Source organism: Ambystoma mexicanum, chromosome 4p (genome assembly GCF_040938575.1).
Source record: "Ambystoma mexicanum isolate Mex_15411 chromosome 4p, UKY_AmexF1_1, whole genome shotgun sequence".
Classification (NCBI taxonomy): domain Eukaryota; kingdom Metazoa; phylum Chordata; class Amphibia; order Caudata; family Ambystomatidae; genus Ambystoma; species Ambystoma mexicanum.
Window position 1 is genome coordinate 1,236,366,847 of NC_090927.1, and position 16,354 is coordinate 1,236,383,200.

Consider the following 16,354-nt stretch of genomic DNA (forward strand, 5'->3'; position numbering starts at 1 on the left):
AAGTTCCCGTGTCCCAAGTCCTTATTTTGGCTTTCCATGTTTGTGGCCCGAAATCATGAGCAGAGGTGCATCAATGGAACAAACATTTCAACCCCAAATCCAATAAAGCAACTTTGTGACAACCTCCCCCAACCGTGTTGCGGGCATTGGCAAAATATGAATATTTAGAATTTATAACTACTTTCCTGTATTTGTTTTGCTCGAAGTATAGTATTGGCAAAACTGTTGGTGTCAGATGCGAGACCAGATTTGGAGCTTGGATTTAAACCTTCAGCTAAACCGTGATTGGGGCAGTCCATGTGAACACGTGTAGGGTGCAGGGTTTAGTACAGTACTCGGAGGAGACAACTTCTAAACAATGGCCCTCTGCTGTATGTAGTATAAAAACTTTCCTTTAGACCAGACTCCGCTCATCACTTCAATAGAAGTAACACGATCGTCCAGTTGCAGCTCCATTGCTGCAAACGGAGGTTGAAGTATTTTACTCCAAAAGGTTTTGAAGTTGTAAGATTACTTGAAAGGAACACTGCAGATGGGGGAGTGGGGAAATGTATACGTCTGTGCACCCAATTCATGCCACTTCAAAGATACGTTTGCCTTAAAGGTATTCTTTAGCACAGACTGCAATATTAGAACACCTTTTTGTGGAACTTCAGACAAAACAAGGTGCTGATCAGGCCTTACAATACCAGACTTGCCGTGCTTTATCATGCAGCGCTACACTTCAGTATAAAACATATTGGCTTAACCAAGGCTTAGATAAGCTGTATAATAGTGTTCAGAGATCACAACTAATACAAACAATGCTCTCTGAAACACCAACAATAGGACCAGTCTCAATAAGCAAAATGTACACAGTACAAAAGCAGTATGTTCAAATAGGTATAAACAGTCCCTATAATAACATCCTACTCTACTGACAGGGATATCAATATGTATAATACAATAAAGAGTAAGATAACAAGTCTTGTTTTACTTACATCCAACCCCCTTTACACAGGAACTCTATAAGGTTTTCCGGCATCACTAGTCCTGAAAAAATGGACCGTCTGCTATGATTGATTAAAAAATGTGTATAACAAATTTTTATTCAAATAATTCGAACTGAATTTAAACATAAAACATAAAACACTACCCTCACCTAACAGTGTACTAAACACTAAAAAACAGTTACTAAAACATGAAATACAAAGTTCACTTATTTGCATGACACAAAAGATATCACATAACATAACACAAAAAAATCTCAATGTGTCTCTAAAACAACAACCATCCCAAAAAAGGGATGCCAAATTGTGGATGAGAAGTCGAGCCAATCTTCAGGTCTTTACCACAGCAAACTTCAAAAGAAACCCACTTTGCAGGGTTCGATGGAGGGGAGCAGTGAGCTTTTTAGCTCCGGCTTGTAGCCCAGAAGAGTCTGGTAAGCTTGATGATAGCAGCTAATAGGCCAACTGATACCAAACAAGCACACCTATGTGTACTTCGGGACAGTTTATAAACACTAGCACCAGGCCCAGGGTTAATGCTGGATACTTAACTGCTTTTTGCTCCCGCTTATCCAGTCTTACTTTCAATGCCCGACTCTTTAAAACTTTGACTAAAGTCCTGAGTTATACAGCTACGCAGGTGCCATTTGTGCTTGTTCCGAAATGGTTCTGCAGTCATGCAGATTCTCTCACCAGCATTTCATACACTTTCCTGGTCCCACCTCTGTGCAGTTACAAAGCTGCCAAGACATGTGTGAAAACTCCGCTTTCATGCATTACAAAATGTGGGCTACGTGCATACGACAGCCAGAGGATCCATTCACAGGTGACCATTAACACCGAAAAGGACAATACCATCACAGTGGGTATGTTGAAAGTAAAAAACAAAGGATCTTGGTCGAGTGGTCAGATCAAATTGATGACTAGACTTAATGTTGCCAGCTCTGGACTAGGCATAAACTGGAGTGAAGCGGCTGTGGATGCAAATTGGTTTTATTCCTCCCGATGACATGATCTCATTTGTTTGCATTTATTTAGAACCCCCCCAAAATCCATTTAACTTTTAGTTGAACTTATTACATTGATTTGTTTTAGGTTTTGTTCTGCTGAAGCAGCATTTCTGCGAAGGTACCAAAGGTTTCACCTGGCATGGGCATGCCAACTAAAGGCTTAAGCAACAATGGGAAACTTGCAGCAAGTGAAGATGGCGATTCTAGGCAGGAGATTGCTGGAAACAGGATTGTGATTAGGTTGGCTTGGTAGAGTCCTGTGCATCAATGAGTACTCACAAAACACTCAAACAGGCACCCTCTCAGACACTGACTGGTAGGACAATGGACAGACAGAGGACTTCGTCATCTACAGCGTCAGCCCCTCCTTCGCCTCTATACCATAGGAATGAAAGCATCCTGCCAGACATTAGTCCCCTCTCTGCCGCCATACCAAAGTGATGAAACGGAACTCACCAAGACAACCCTACCTTAGAACAATCAACGAAGCAACGAGTCTGCAAGTTCCAGCAGACATGTTGTAACCAAAGATTACAAAAGTAAGTGACATCACAGCGAAAAGTGACAGACACATTAGACACAAAGCAGACATTCATTCACCATGATTTTACAGATTATTAGGTCAAACTACATTTAGACAAGATGTAGTTTCATTCAATACACTAGAAACATAACATATACCTTGAAATGCACGACAAGAAAACTATGCTTGCGCAACGCAGAAATGTAACAGTAACAAGCAGACATTTTGGATAAAATGGAAGGTGCAGCCACGATAAAGCAAATGGAAACCATCTAAGCTGCAGGAAGACTAATCGCAGTATTAACTAAAACACAGATCAGATGGTAGCGGCGCAACTCCTGCCAAGGTTATGGTGGAAAATGGAGGCTTGGTCTAGCACTGAAGAGAACGATTCCCAAGAGCAAGGCACATTTCAGTAAGGAAACAAACAGCCCTTGAAGACCAGGTTCTCATTAATTAAGGCTTAATATAGGAAGAGGAAACACTCGAACAATTCTCTAGTGGAAGGGTAAAGACACCTGCATTAATATGGACTAAAAACCTAATAATCCAGAATGTGATCTCACACGCAACTGAACGTTGGAAACCAGGGGCTAGTCATTAAACCCAACAAACCGAGGTCTTCACTCCCCTCAAAATCTCATGGATAACGCTACATGAGTCTAGTTCAAAGCTAAGGTCCTGGCTCAGGGCCCAGGGAATCAGAGATTGTGTGTTCTAATGTCGAAACCAGAACCTATATCCCTGTACCCCTCCCCCCAGTATTGTTGCACAAATGCTGATTAACTGCCATGGTTGGCTATGCCTATGCCAACCACTCTTCAACACGGACTTAACACTGGCCAATTAGTATAGAAATTATATGTACTCACTTATCTTGGTGATCTCAGGTGAAGCTCAGCTAGATTAACGATAAAAAAAAAGAGTAACCCTTATGGAATGTATACGATTTCATCCCTCCAACCCATAAGTTTTGATGTGATGGGAGATCAGTCATGACGTATTTTAACTGTCGTCAGGCTCAAGACAGGAGAGCTTGGAGATTTGATTGTCAATGCTGTCCCCGTTTTATATTGATTAATATATTTTTTAAAAAACAGGTAAATTTGGTCACTTCTGTTTTTGGTGCAGAATTTCCCAGCCTACAAGGGCCGGGATTTTCAACTCCTAACCTTACAATGTTTGAAGGGTCTTCTTCCTAGATTTTGATTGTCAGAGTCACCTGTAAAGGTGGCACTCTGGTGGTTGGGTCAGGTAGCTCTGGGATTGGTTTGGTAGAATAAGCATGTAGCTCTCTTCATGGTCTGGAAACAGTGAAGTCAGACTGTTTTTTTACCTGGCTATTGGTGCTGTTGACAGGCAGACGAGTCAATTTATGTCTACTGCCCCTCCCCTACACAATTATCACACTGGTGACTAACACTATGCACTAATGTGACTGAACCAACTTTATCCCATAGAGATCTGGAAGTAATTGGCCCAATGTAAAGATGTTGAGAATAAGCAAACTCGCATACAATAGACACAAAACAAATATAAACTCACCATGAAGAACAAACACTAGGTTAAACATGTATTTATACACAGGAATCTCACATGCAACAGTAAAACAAGAAATGTACAAGCTGAAATACAACACAAACCATATAGTTTATTAACATTAATTTAACAGTAAAAGGTAGTCATCTTTTCCAAAATGGAAGTTGCAGCATTCATTAAAATGAATAAAGGCTTCATGGAAGCTCAAACTGCTGAATTTACTGAAATGCAGAGCACAGAAGGTACCTGTGTGGACCCCGACATGGTTACGAGATATAAGGGAATTCCCCATTGCACACAAGACCTATTTTTAAGATTACAGAATGATTTGCCTTTGAAGGCCAGTTGCAGGAGAATTACAAGCTCCAAACTCAAATGGATCAACTAAGTTCCTAGCGGTTAGAAAAGTATTACACATGCTAAAATTTAAATAATGGAGGGTGCAATCGTTATGAATATGGTCCACTCTCAAGACTATGTTCATTAGTCCCAGACACAGACCAGAACCGGTACTGTACAAAAATGTTGCCATTTGTGCGCCCCCGCAGTCACTGCGACTGGAGGCACACAAAATGAGGGTGACATTTACTGAGCCCAAGCAGAGTGGTGTTGAGGGAGTGTCCCCAGCTCTTTCTGGGCACAGTAATGGGGATTCGGGGGTGTCCCCCGCTTACCATTTCAAAATGCAGGGGACATGCAAGTAAAAGAAAAAAAGAAAAGCACTCTGCAGCGTCAGCTCCAACCCACATCAATGGGAGGGTAATTCAGGCCAGGGGAAGAGGGCACAGTGATACATATGATCACTGCGCCGTGCTGTAACTGGTGTCAGCATTTTGGCCGTCGCAGTTACAGGTGGAGCAGTGATCAAATATCCACCAGCATCTGCTTCAACAGAACTGAGGCACCATGCAAGGGCAACTACAAAGGGGTCTCCCTGGCACGTGGCCTAGGGATACGATATCAGTTTAAATATAATTTTATTCCCTGGTCCAGAGGAGTTGCTGGGATTCTCTCCCCTTACTGCTGTTTTGGCTCATGTGTTGATGAGCCGTCAATTGCTCATGGTTGGTAAGTAAGATGCCAAGCAATAAAAACTGTCAGTTGTGCTGCTCCGTACATGTTGCAATCAAGTAATGAAGAGATGAAATGTATTCACCAGTATTAATTTGGAGGCGGTCTCAGGTGGAGCCATCAGATAGGTTATAACTAGTGGAACGACCAACCCTAAATATACATATATCCATATACAATTCCCTTAACCAATCCAGATAGGTTTTTGTAACCATGATTGCAGTAAAGTCAGTTGTGATGCGCTTTTGACCAGCCCATCAATTCCGCTAGGTTTTTCCAGACCCATCTTTACAGTGCTTTAGACATTTTAGCTTGAAGTTCACCACCAACCTAATTGCCACCTTGTTACTTGCCTTTTCTTCTTTTGATCTGCCCCCCTCATGTGTCTAAGGGGTCATGAGAAGTATGCACAGAGCACCACTAATCAAGGAGGCCACATTGAAAAAAAGCTACAATGGTTTGACTCAACCAGTTTTAGGAATTTTCAGGTGGTCAGGATGCTGCAACAATAGGGGCGTTTTGCAAGAAAGCTCTTTGGGACAGTGTTGTAGTCCAAGTCCAAACCTTGGATGCATGTGCCTTGGAGGGTGTGTGGGCAAGTGCTGGGGTTGCGGAGTGTGTTGGAAGCCCTTCATCACCGTTTGGCTAGAGGGTGTGACCCTGTGCAGATTGTTTGATCTCAATGACTTCGCCACACATTGAAGCCCCGATGAATGATTAAGTTCAAATTATATTGAGTGAGGGACAAGATGTGTGGCAAATATAGAACAAAAAAAAAATAATAATGTACTTTCTGCACCCCTCTTGGTGGTCCCCCCAATGCAGTCACATTTGGAATCACATTTTGTTTCCTAGGCCCTCCCCTCAGTCCCATGTCCGATTCAGCGGGCAGATATGGATATTTGGTCACAGGATCTCACCGGTAATCAACCACTACATCCAGCCACAACTGCACTAAAGTGCCATGTTCATTATAAAGGTCCTATAGTTTTGGGAGAGGGTCAATTATATAATACAATTGTCAGACTCCCCTCCACTGGAAGCTATCCTAATATAGCAGCGGGTGGGGCGACAAGTCTTTGTAGCCTTTTAAGTCCCCCCCCCACACACACAGCCCAACTCTTGGCTCGGTCAGCCAGCTCACCATTACCAGGTCTCTGGAGTACTCCGGATACGAATACCTGCACCGATTAGATCAAATTGTCCAATATGAAAATTTGATTCAATAACCTTGTCTAATCCTTATTACTATGCATGCATTCCAGCAATGACTACCACTCAACCTTATGCTAGCTTTCCCTTTTTGCTCGGGCTCTTGTTCAGACACCCCCTTTGCCATTTCCCCACGTACCTTTTCCCAGCCCTTCGCCCCACACTGAGTCGAGTCCTAGGTCACACATGCAGACCCAGGTTCACTGTAGTTCTTAAAACGGTGTGTGATCAGATGTTTAAAAGCAAATTAACATGGGTGCTAGAGTGCATTGCTGAGGGTTGGTTTGGAGTTACAGCTGGAATGGAATGAGCCCCAGCCCTTCTGCATCGATTGGGAGGCTCAAGCTATCATCCAATTATGAGAGCACACCCCGCACCCCGTGGGTTTTGCCGTTTCACACAAAACGTTCTGGTAACGCGAGATCCACAGGTTTAAGTCCTTTGTCCATTTAATGAACAAGGTGTCTGCAAAGGTGTGGAACAGTTGAAGGCTGTGCATTTCTTTAAGATTCCCATTACCACCACCATTAGTAAACTACTAAATTTGAAGAAAATATAGTGGTAGTAAATTAACGTTCAAATACCGCCGTCTATGAGAAAGAACAATGAATAACTACACTTGGAAAGTTGCAATAAAATGTGCTTTAAGGATTTATTTTTGCAGAGGATACTTTGTCATGACGCATGTTGCTATAATGAGTGAAAAAATTAATTCAACATTTCCTATGGTTCTCGTGCCGGATCTGAGATTTTCCCTCTCAGAAAGTTGCATGGTCCGGTGCCACATCCATTTCCAGCAAGCAACTGTAGGGGACCCAGCTCCTCATAGGTCTCGTACAGCACCAAATCGGAAGGTGATAAAATGATTGTCTGCACACTCCAAGCCTAGCTACGTTGTGTACATTTTACACACTGCAAAAGTGCATTCAGTCTTTGTTACTACATTTTATACATGAAATGTGTATCATTTTGAAAAGAAAATATGTAAATCACACGGCAGGGTAAACGTGTACATCATACTCACATCTGGTTACACATACAACAAGACATCACACATTTCCCCAAAATTCAAACAGACATTTGTAAACCTGTAAAGAAACCGTCCTCAGTATGTCAAGTTGGAAAGGAGCCCTATATTTCAATTGCTGCTCACTTCTGAAGCAAACTTTATTCAGTCAAAAAAAAAAAATTCAATATAAAGCCACCTTTCATTAGAATGGGAAAAAAGATAACAAAAAAACACCAAGGCTGGACACTAATCCAGTGCTCATGTTCAGTACCCCACGCCAGCAATTCCTCAGATTCCTTAAGGTCAAGGTCTTGCATTGCCGAGGAGTGGTAGCGAAAGGAAAGTGGGAGCCAATAACTGGATCACACCATGAATTTGCTGATGCATATCCTCCGGAGTGGCCTTCAGACTAAGGGATTGTAACGAGTTAAAACAGGGCACCTGTTTGTCAGAAATAGTCTTCTTGGCAGAACAACCAAAGCCATGGTCAGAAATTGTCACCAAGATGCGAGATCAGCTGCCTTGAACTAGTGCAACCAATGCACCATTCCTCCACTACACCATCGTTCGTGAAGACCTGGGGCAGTATCAGTCCACAGCCAAGTCCGAAACCTTTGGAAATTCCAACCAACAGTTATTCGCCTATGACCAGCAGAACATATTACAGCTAAGCAAATGAAAGACTGAATTCTATAGAGACTCCAGTATCCAGTCACTATCGGAAGTGGGTGGTCCTGGCAGGGAAAGTTCCATGTGCATGCTGTCGCTCCCATCACTGAGAACACTGCCCTGCTCCTGGAAATACTCTTCCTCTTCGTCAAAGAAGCCATTCTCCATGGCGTACGAGCATTCCGCATTGGACACGGCCTGGCACGCACCTTTGTATTCTTGAATGGACTCGTACAGAGAGTACAGTTGACAAAGTAGCGACATATCCAGCTGTCTGAGGCCAACCTGGAAAAGAAGAACCCAAAAATGTAACTGCAGATTATAGTTCGGAGTTCACTGGTCAGAAATGAATGCAATGAAAGACACCAGCCCCCATCCCTAGTTTTCCTTTTAACTGAACATTAAAAAAGGTATCACTGGCATCAGGCACTGAGGCAACAAGACAGCATGATAGCAATATGATAATGAACCGTCATACTCCAAGCCACACGTCAATTTTACAGCACTGGAAGTCTGTCAAGACTTCTTGGCAGCTCCAAACAAACATGTCAGTGAGCCTTACAGGCTGCAGTTGAAAACAGTAGACGCTAGGCCTTTGCAACATTAGGCCACCTAAACATTCTTTCCACTCCCTCACGCCCTTTTTTTTGGAGGTCCTCCATCTTTTTGCGTTCTCTTCATTCTTTAAAAGACATGCAATGGGGAGGCAGAATCGATAGCAAGTGCTTATGCAGACCCATTATAGTAGCAGCTATGCAATCTCTTTCCAACACGTAAACCACCTTTACAACCGATTACGTTTCAGGGGATGTATACTTTGGTCATCCTCATTGGGACTTTAAATATAGGTTAAAAATATCACTACCTGTTTGGCTCCTTCGTTTTTGAAATTCACGATCTGTCTCCACAGCCCTACATGTAATTAGTGCGCCAGCAGTTTACTCACTAGAAACCGACAATTTCCCACACACCAATGGGAAGTGAGGGCAGTGGATTTATTGTACAATTAAATATGGTGCGACAGCATTCCGGGCTGAATATCAGACTATACGGTGCATGTGTCCGAGTCGAGTGGTGCAGATGAGCGAGAGGCAAGCATAGTTTGGCTCTGAAGAGAAATGCCCAATTCGCAACAAGTAGTAGAGACCAGCAGGGCTTGGATAGTAGAGGTCTGGCAGAGCGAATGCCCCCACCTAAAGGGACTCTGTACTCTTGGGACGTGCCTATGTGGGTAGCCCAATAAAGGGTTACAATCCTGGTTGCATGTGCCCAACAGGTTATCTTTGCTTTTACTGGGATGTTCTTGGCGAGCTGTACGTCTCCCCACCCCTGAGCAGATTCTAAGCCCCCTCCCCCACACACCCCCTGGACAATACCAACCACCCACGGTTTTCCCCTTAGATGATCACCGCTATTGGCGGCAGTTGGGCACGAGCACTTCTTGTTGGCCCAGAATAGAATGAAACCAGGCAGGAGAATCTGTATAGATTCAGTCACAGCACACAATCGACGTTTGGGCTGCTGGCATGGTTCGCAACTGTGGGGGCCATGGAGCTCCAATTAGCTGGTGAGGCCCAGTAATCGTGTCACTGCCAAGGAGATTTCAGATCTTGTGGCGCAGTGCCATGCAAAGGCACACCCCCAGGTGTGCACAGGAGGGGGGGAGGGGGGAGAAGATAGGCCAGAATCTCAAGTGCGGCATTATGGATACGAGTTGCTACAATACTGAGCCCCAGCAGTGGCACATTGAGTAATGTGTGCACGACGAAAATTCCCCCTATACATTTGAGATGTAGGAAATTGCATATGGCATAAGTGAGTCTTGGCATCACTAAACAGGTTTATCCAATGTTCGTAATACAGTACTCCGGTGCTGTTAAGTGTATAAATCGAATAGGTTACACTTTGCTTGCCACCCCAAGGGGAACTGCCGACTGGCCTCACCCAAGTCAGTCTCTCCTCCCACACTGGCCATCGTTAAGGACTGACCGGGCCTTGCTTTTCCTCCAATGAACTCGTGCAGGGCGACACAGCCACGACGCAGGGACAGTTAGTGCAGGATCTTGGCACTTGAAGGTGCAGCAGCCATCTGGTTCGTGAGCGAGGTAGCCCCCCCCCCCTCACAGCACCCACCTGCATGCCTGCAGTGACTGTCCAATCTAAACTAGTTTGGATCTGCCGCCCCATAGTGAAGCCCACGAGGCAAACGCCTTATGCTCCGGTGGAGTGAAAGGGTTTACAATGGGAACCAGGCAATAAAGAATGATAGGACTTGAAGAAAAAAAATGCAGACAATCAAATAAATCACCGCAGGCGCTAGTGCCTCCGATTCCAACCGTGCAGAGAAAAGAATTAGGACAGGACTCGAGAAGGCAGTATTTGTTTGCCAAGAACTGGACGACACGTGCACACCAGGACCGAGTACTCTGGACTCCGGCCTCAGAGTTACTGGTGCAGTATCGGGGCCTCATCCAGCGGCACAATGGGCATGAACTAGCTAATGGACCGTTGGTTAAATTCATATGCTGTTGGGGGCCCTACACCTCTCGGCCTTAGCGCCAGCAGCGCCCCAAGCATAATTGGCACAACTGCGTGCTCCTGGTCAACAGGGGGGTTGGGGGGGTCAACACAGGAGCACCACTTTTTTTCCTAACTTCCAGCCCCGGCGCCTGACAGTTAACCACCAGAACAGGACCATATTAATGCATGAGCACCCTACTCCAATGAAAACCGCGTCAGAGCGGGGAGGTAATCCTCAATAGTATGTGCCCTGCTGCCTTGGGCGCATTTAACAAAAGGGCACCTGCTGCGCCTTCTCCCACTATGCCAGCTTGGGGAGCCCTTGAAAGACACCCCCCCCTCCCAGCTGGCATGGCAAGGGACTAGTAGCACCCTGGCACCACAGGCAGTCGCCTGGCCTGCCCCGTCTCTAAGCTGAAGACGTGTAACCAAAAGTACTCCCGAGGTCAGGGGGAGGTGGGTAAGGTGTTCAAACCCTGGACAGTAAGACATCACCGTAAATTACTGTGGTCTTTAAGGGTCGACTAGCGGGAATAACTGGAGCCAGTGTTTTGGCGGGAAAAGTACCAGAAAGCCAAGTGTTCGCATTCTCGAATTTTTGCTAGTCAGGTGACCAGTGATCTATAAAAAGGTAAAGGGTCTGGAGGGTGGGGTCAGGTCAGTTCGATTGGTCTTGGTTAGGGGCAGGATGCAATTTTCCTTGACTTGCAAGCCAATGAATACATTATTGTTGCTTAGCATCACAAGACATGGGAGAAAGCTACTACTCTTTCAGTCTTAGTTTGATTTCTACATGCGTCTCATCGAATAAAATGCATGTTGTTACACATTTTCTCCCAAGTCCTGTTGACTTCGTATCCACACACTTTTCCATACTTCCATGTTCGGTTCAGATTCGCATTTAATTCGAATGTACACTACTCCGTCCAAATGGAAATTGCATTAGTCAACTCTGGATACAACCAATGTGCCCCACATGTCCAGAAAACCATAAAAGCCATACAACACCGAAGCCATATTGATCACACTGGCTTAACGGGGACCCCTGCGATCACCTGTCCTAGGAGGGGGGCCCCACTTGGCGAAAAAAATGTTTAATTCACTCTGCCTTTAATTATTTCTGTAACTGAAATGAAGGCAGAGTGAATACAAAAAGAAACTTTTTGAAATCCTGGGGCTACTCCCACCCCATGAGATTAGGACCCTACGCTGGAGGCCTCCATAGCACATAGAGCGCTTGTTTTGACATCTGTACAGAGCCTGCTGACAATTTCGAATCCCGGCAGGGCCAAACTCAGCCTTTCAACCTTCCGAGGTCCATAAATGAGCACCACACACCATAGGTAATAAGCAGCGCTCAGATACCTGAGGGTTTGTATCGCTATATAAATGCTTAATTATTATTATGGGGTGGGGCAGCCCTATGACTTTAAAATAGTTTATTTTTGAAGTCACTCTGCCTTCATAAAGAGATTTCCGTTATGTTTGGTCCTTAACGGAAATGAGTGACCTTCAAATTTTTGAAGTATTATGGCTCCCCTCAAACCCATGACGTGTGCCAGTGTATGGTGAAAGAGGGCACACATGTATGGGTGTCTGGGTATGCATGTGTACAGTGAAAGGATGCACATTTAAATGCATCGGTGGCTGCCTGGGTGTGCCTGTGTATATATGGTAATTGGTGTGTGCTTTTGTTCAGGGGCGCAACAAAACCTACATTTCAGGGGGCTAACCCTTCAAATGTTGGTAGAGGTGCTAACTTCACGTGTGGTGGGGAGGAGCAAACTTGTGTGGGGGCATCTAACTTCTTTACGCATTTTAATGACTATCCTAATGCAGCTGCAATGTTACAAGCAGTTAAATCTCTCCTTTAAGTCTGAAAGCACACATTTATAGACTGCTGTGTGAATGACTGGTCTCCTGCTCCCTCTCTACCCCTCCAATCACTCTGCAAGTACTAAACCCACATCACAAGTTCAATTGCCTAAAAAATGTGGTATTTGCATGCAGGTACCAACAGTGAAATGCTGTCCGTTTGTAATTGCTGGGCCGAGCCCTTGTTAACAGTGAAACCAAGGTGCCGTTTAACATCTGTATTCTTTTCTGTCCGCCTCATACGTAAGCACTGTGACAAGGAAGAGGGGCATGGAGTTAATACTGGGCCAATTAACTGATTTGGGAGAGGGGGGGCGGGATTGTGCAATAAATCATAATGGTCGTCCATGTCCATGCTAAGCAGGCATGATGTGGTATTTTGGTGAAGCCAGTCTAGTCATTCCTCAGGTACAACTTTTTGCAACTGGGCATTTCTGATAAATCAGTCCTGCTAAGTGCAATTATCTGGCTAGACTAGCATTTGGGTTCTGCCAATCTAGCCATTTCCTACTGTGGCATTGTATATATTTCTGGGCATCTGTGAAAATGATATGATAAGTCATATAACGCACCTGTACACAAGTGTTTTAGGCGCGACAAGACAAGGAAAACAGAGGAGGACAAGACAAATTATGTTACTAGGCCTTGTCATTCAGATCATTCAAGTGCGATAACGAGAAGTGCAGTGAAAGTGGGGGGGTGGGGGGGAGGGAGGTGCAAGGGAGAGGGGAGGGGAAAACAGGGCAGCAATGCTCGGAGTATGCAGCCAGGGGAGTGCGTCTCTGGGTTGTGCAAGGAAAACCAAAGGACTGTAGGGTTACAGTGACGCCCCCACCCCCCCCCTAGAGGCAGTGCAAGGGTGACTGACCAAGAGAGAGTCTGGACTCAGTGAGACCGAGGATAGCCAAGCAACCAGTTGGTACAGCAGACCGGTAGGGGAGAGCGAAAGCGGAGAACGTTTTGAGCCGCTTTTGGAACTTCAGCTGGCCTGGCTCAAGTTTGAGAGTGGCAGGGAGGCCATTCTAGAGGGAGGCACCTCAGGAGAAGAGATCTACGCCCCCCCCCCCACTCTGCCTGGCAAAGCATCTAACCCTTAAAGCATGAGAGGGAAGGTATTTTATGAAAGAGCGTTGGATGTAGCGTGGATCCCAGACCCAGAAAGCCTTGTGGACAATGCAAAGTGGCTTGAACTTGATCCTTGCAGCCACCGGGAGCCAGTGGAGAGATTTCATAGCTGCAGGATATGATCCCTGGGCTTGAGGCCAAGGATAAGTCTCGCAGTCCTTTCTGGATTTAGTTGCAGAGGGCGGAGAGTAGAGGAAGGCAGATGGAGAAAGTGGCTGTTGCAGTAGTCCAGCCTAGAGAGAACCAGGGCTCTGGAGACTGAGCTTGTGGGGGACTTGAGAAAGGTAAGAGTCACTTTGACGAGGTGCAGCTGGTAGTGGGACTTCTTGGCGCAGTCTGTGAGGAGAGAGAGGAGTTGAAGATGACACCAGGAATGACCAAGAGGAGAGGAGGCTGAGGGGAGCTTGAAGGAAAGCTAAGTGTAATCCGCACAACACTGAAAGTTAGAGAAGGTAGAGATCAGGTGGGCCAAAAAGGCCAAGTAGTGGTTGAAAAACCAGGGTGAGAGGATAGAGCCCTGGGGAACGCCACAGGTATAGAGGTGGCAGAGAGAAAGGGGAGCAAATTGGACCTTGGAGGGGCGGTCCAAGAGGAAGGAGGTCTGCCACTGCAGGGTCGGATCCATGATGCCCAGGTTCTCCGTCGATTGATCCGGATAGCATGGTTGACTGTCGAAAGCAGAGGAAAGTTCAAGAAGCATGAGAACAGAAGGAATGCTGGAATCAAGGTTAGAGATCAGATCTTCACAGGTGTTCAGGAGAGCAGTTTGCGTGCCTCTGTCAGCTCTTAAAGCAGACAGATGGTCATGGAGACAACCAGATTAATTGTGGAGTGTAAACTGGGAGATGGACAGCTTTTCCAAGAGTTTGGGAGAGGGGGGGGGGGGGGAGTTCCAGTGGGAAAAGAATGATTACAGAAATCGGCCAAGGCGGGAGCAAGGGTGTCAATATGGTCCTGGAGGAGCGGGCGAGCACCTGTTTCAACGACACTTCCATAGATGGGAAGTGTCTAGAAAGCTTGTCAAGTGTTAGAGAGAAAGGAGGAGAGGGAGAGATGGCCAAAGTGGGGCCGAGAGAGGAAGAGTGAGAGGAAGAGGAGAAGGTGGACAGGATTTCTTGAGTTTTAGTGGAGAAGGGAGAGGCCAAAGCTGTACAGAGGGTCTGTTGAGAGAACAGGAGAGGTAGAGACCGTAACAGGATTGGCATATTTTAAAGAGTTTTGCCGTGTTAGAGGCCGCAGAGACATATGCTTGAATGTGTGCTCTTGATGAGTGTTATTGCTTCGACTGCCATTTTGGTGAAACCAGTCTAGGTATGTATAAATGTGGGAGGTGTTGGTGGATTCTCACTGGTGGCACGTGGGAGCATCCTTTGTTCAGGTGATCCTGGATGTTGAGGATGTTTTGGTTGAAGCATGTAGCAATCTTGTCAGAGCTCTTGTGTAGGGGTGGCATTGTGCTGAATCAATGGTTTGCAATACTAAGATTTTTGCTGAGAGCTCTGTGAAGTCATAACTTTAGGGTGTAGATTAATTTCCATTTTCTTCTTTCAAATTAATATAATCTGGGGTGAACCATTTAGCCCAATAAAAAGATCTTGGGGCAATGCAGTCCCGAGTAATTTGTGAATGTTGGGGTTTCACACAGTGCGGTTGTTGGTCCATCTGTGGGGACAGCATATTTGGTTGATTGCAGTCTTTCTAGAGGGAGACAGATGTCGATGGCTCTTTTGAAGGTTCTGCGAGGTGTCAGTGGCGATTGTGAAAGGATATAGATTAGGCGTCTCTCCAGAGGTGGTAAACTGGGAAGCAGATATTTTCATTGATGGAAATGCCATTGATAATGTGTCAGACTATGCAGGTGGGACCTTTAGTCATCTATTTAACATGGATTGCAGCAAGGTTCACTGAGAGAATTTGCAGTAGCGCCATCTTCCTTTGAGAAGATTTGTCATCAAAGTAATCTGTATGAGGAAGGTCTGTAGTTTAAAATGAATTTGTCTGTGGGAGCAGTGGAGCATGTTTTAGCAAGCGATTAAGTCTGATGGAAACTAGAGGGTGCAGATGATATGAAGGGAGTCGCTGTGCACCAGAAAGATAACAGATGATCTTGAAGCCCGATAGGATACTGACGTCTGATATCTTAAGGGTTCCTTTGTAGGCAGCCATGCATGCAGCTAGGTTAAATATTCTCCAAATGATAAAGTACTGTGTGTCGGTATGATAGGAAAATAAAGAGGGTTAACTGGTGTGTTGATCGAGCTTAGTACTGGTTGTGCAGGGAAATGGAGTCAAAACCCGCTGTGCGCCTATATCTACACAAATAGCATGAGATGCAGTTATTATGGGACCGCACAATGAGTTAAGTCAGAAGGTGAGTGATCAGCAAAGGCTGCATGCATTTTGTGCATAAGCACATTTTAAACTAGTTATACACTAGGTACCTAGGCAGCAGTAAGTACATCTGAAATTATTGCGAAGGCGCACACAACCAGATTAAATCTCACCAAATGCTAGCGATACACGATGGAGCAATGCAGTAGTTCAGTGGCAACACGAATCACTAATGTGCAGATTTTAAGAGCAAAGTACTAGGACACAAGCTTGTAATGCGTTTGGTATGCAGGAAAGAAGATTGCACATCTTGTGGTGGTGTTCAGGTATTGGTGGTGTTCAGGTATTGATATGACGAGTTAACAGTTACGGATGCATCCATCGATATGAAGTTAAACACCATGGATGCACGTACAGTTGCAATTGAGTTAATCTAGCTTTGTGCTAAGTAGCAGGGAACAGCAAGTCAAAATTAAGTTAT

The 16,354-nt window shown here is 45.2% G+C and overlaps 1 protein-coding gene across 1 annotated transcript in view; it reads right to left on the minus strand.

Annotated features, from left to right (window-relative positions):
• Positions 1-6,977: 6,977 nt before the first annotated feature.
• Positions 6,978-16,354, minus strand: part of FAM89A (family with sequence similarity 89 member A) — a 38,818-nt gene continuing 29,441 nt past the window's right edge. The window contains exon 2 of the mRNA XM_069606901.1: positions 6,978-8,307. Within this exon, the coding sequence (XP_069463002.1) occupies positions 8,044-8,307 (264 nt within the window). The 3' untranslated portion in view covers positions 6,978-8,043. The remainder of the gene's footprint in view (positions 8,308-16,354) is intronic.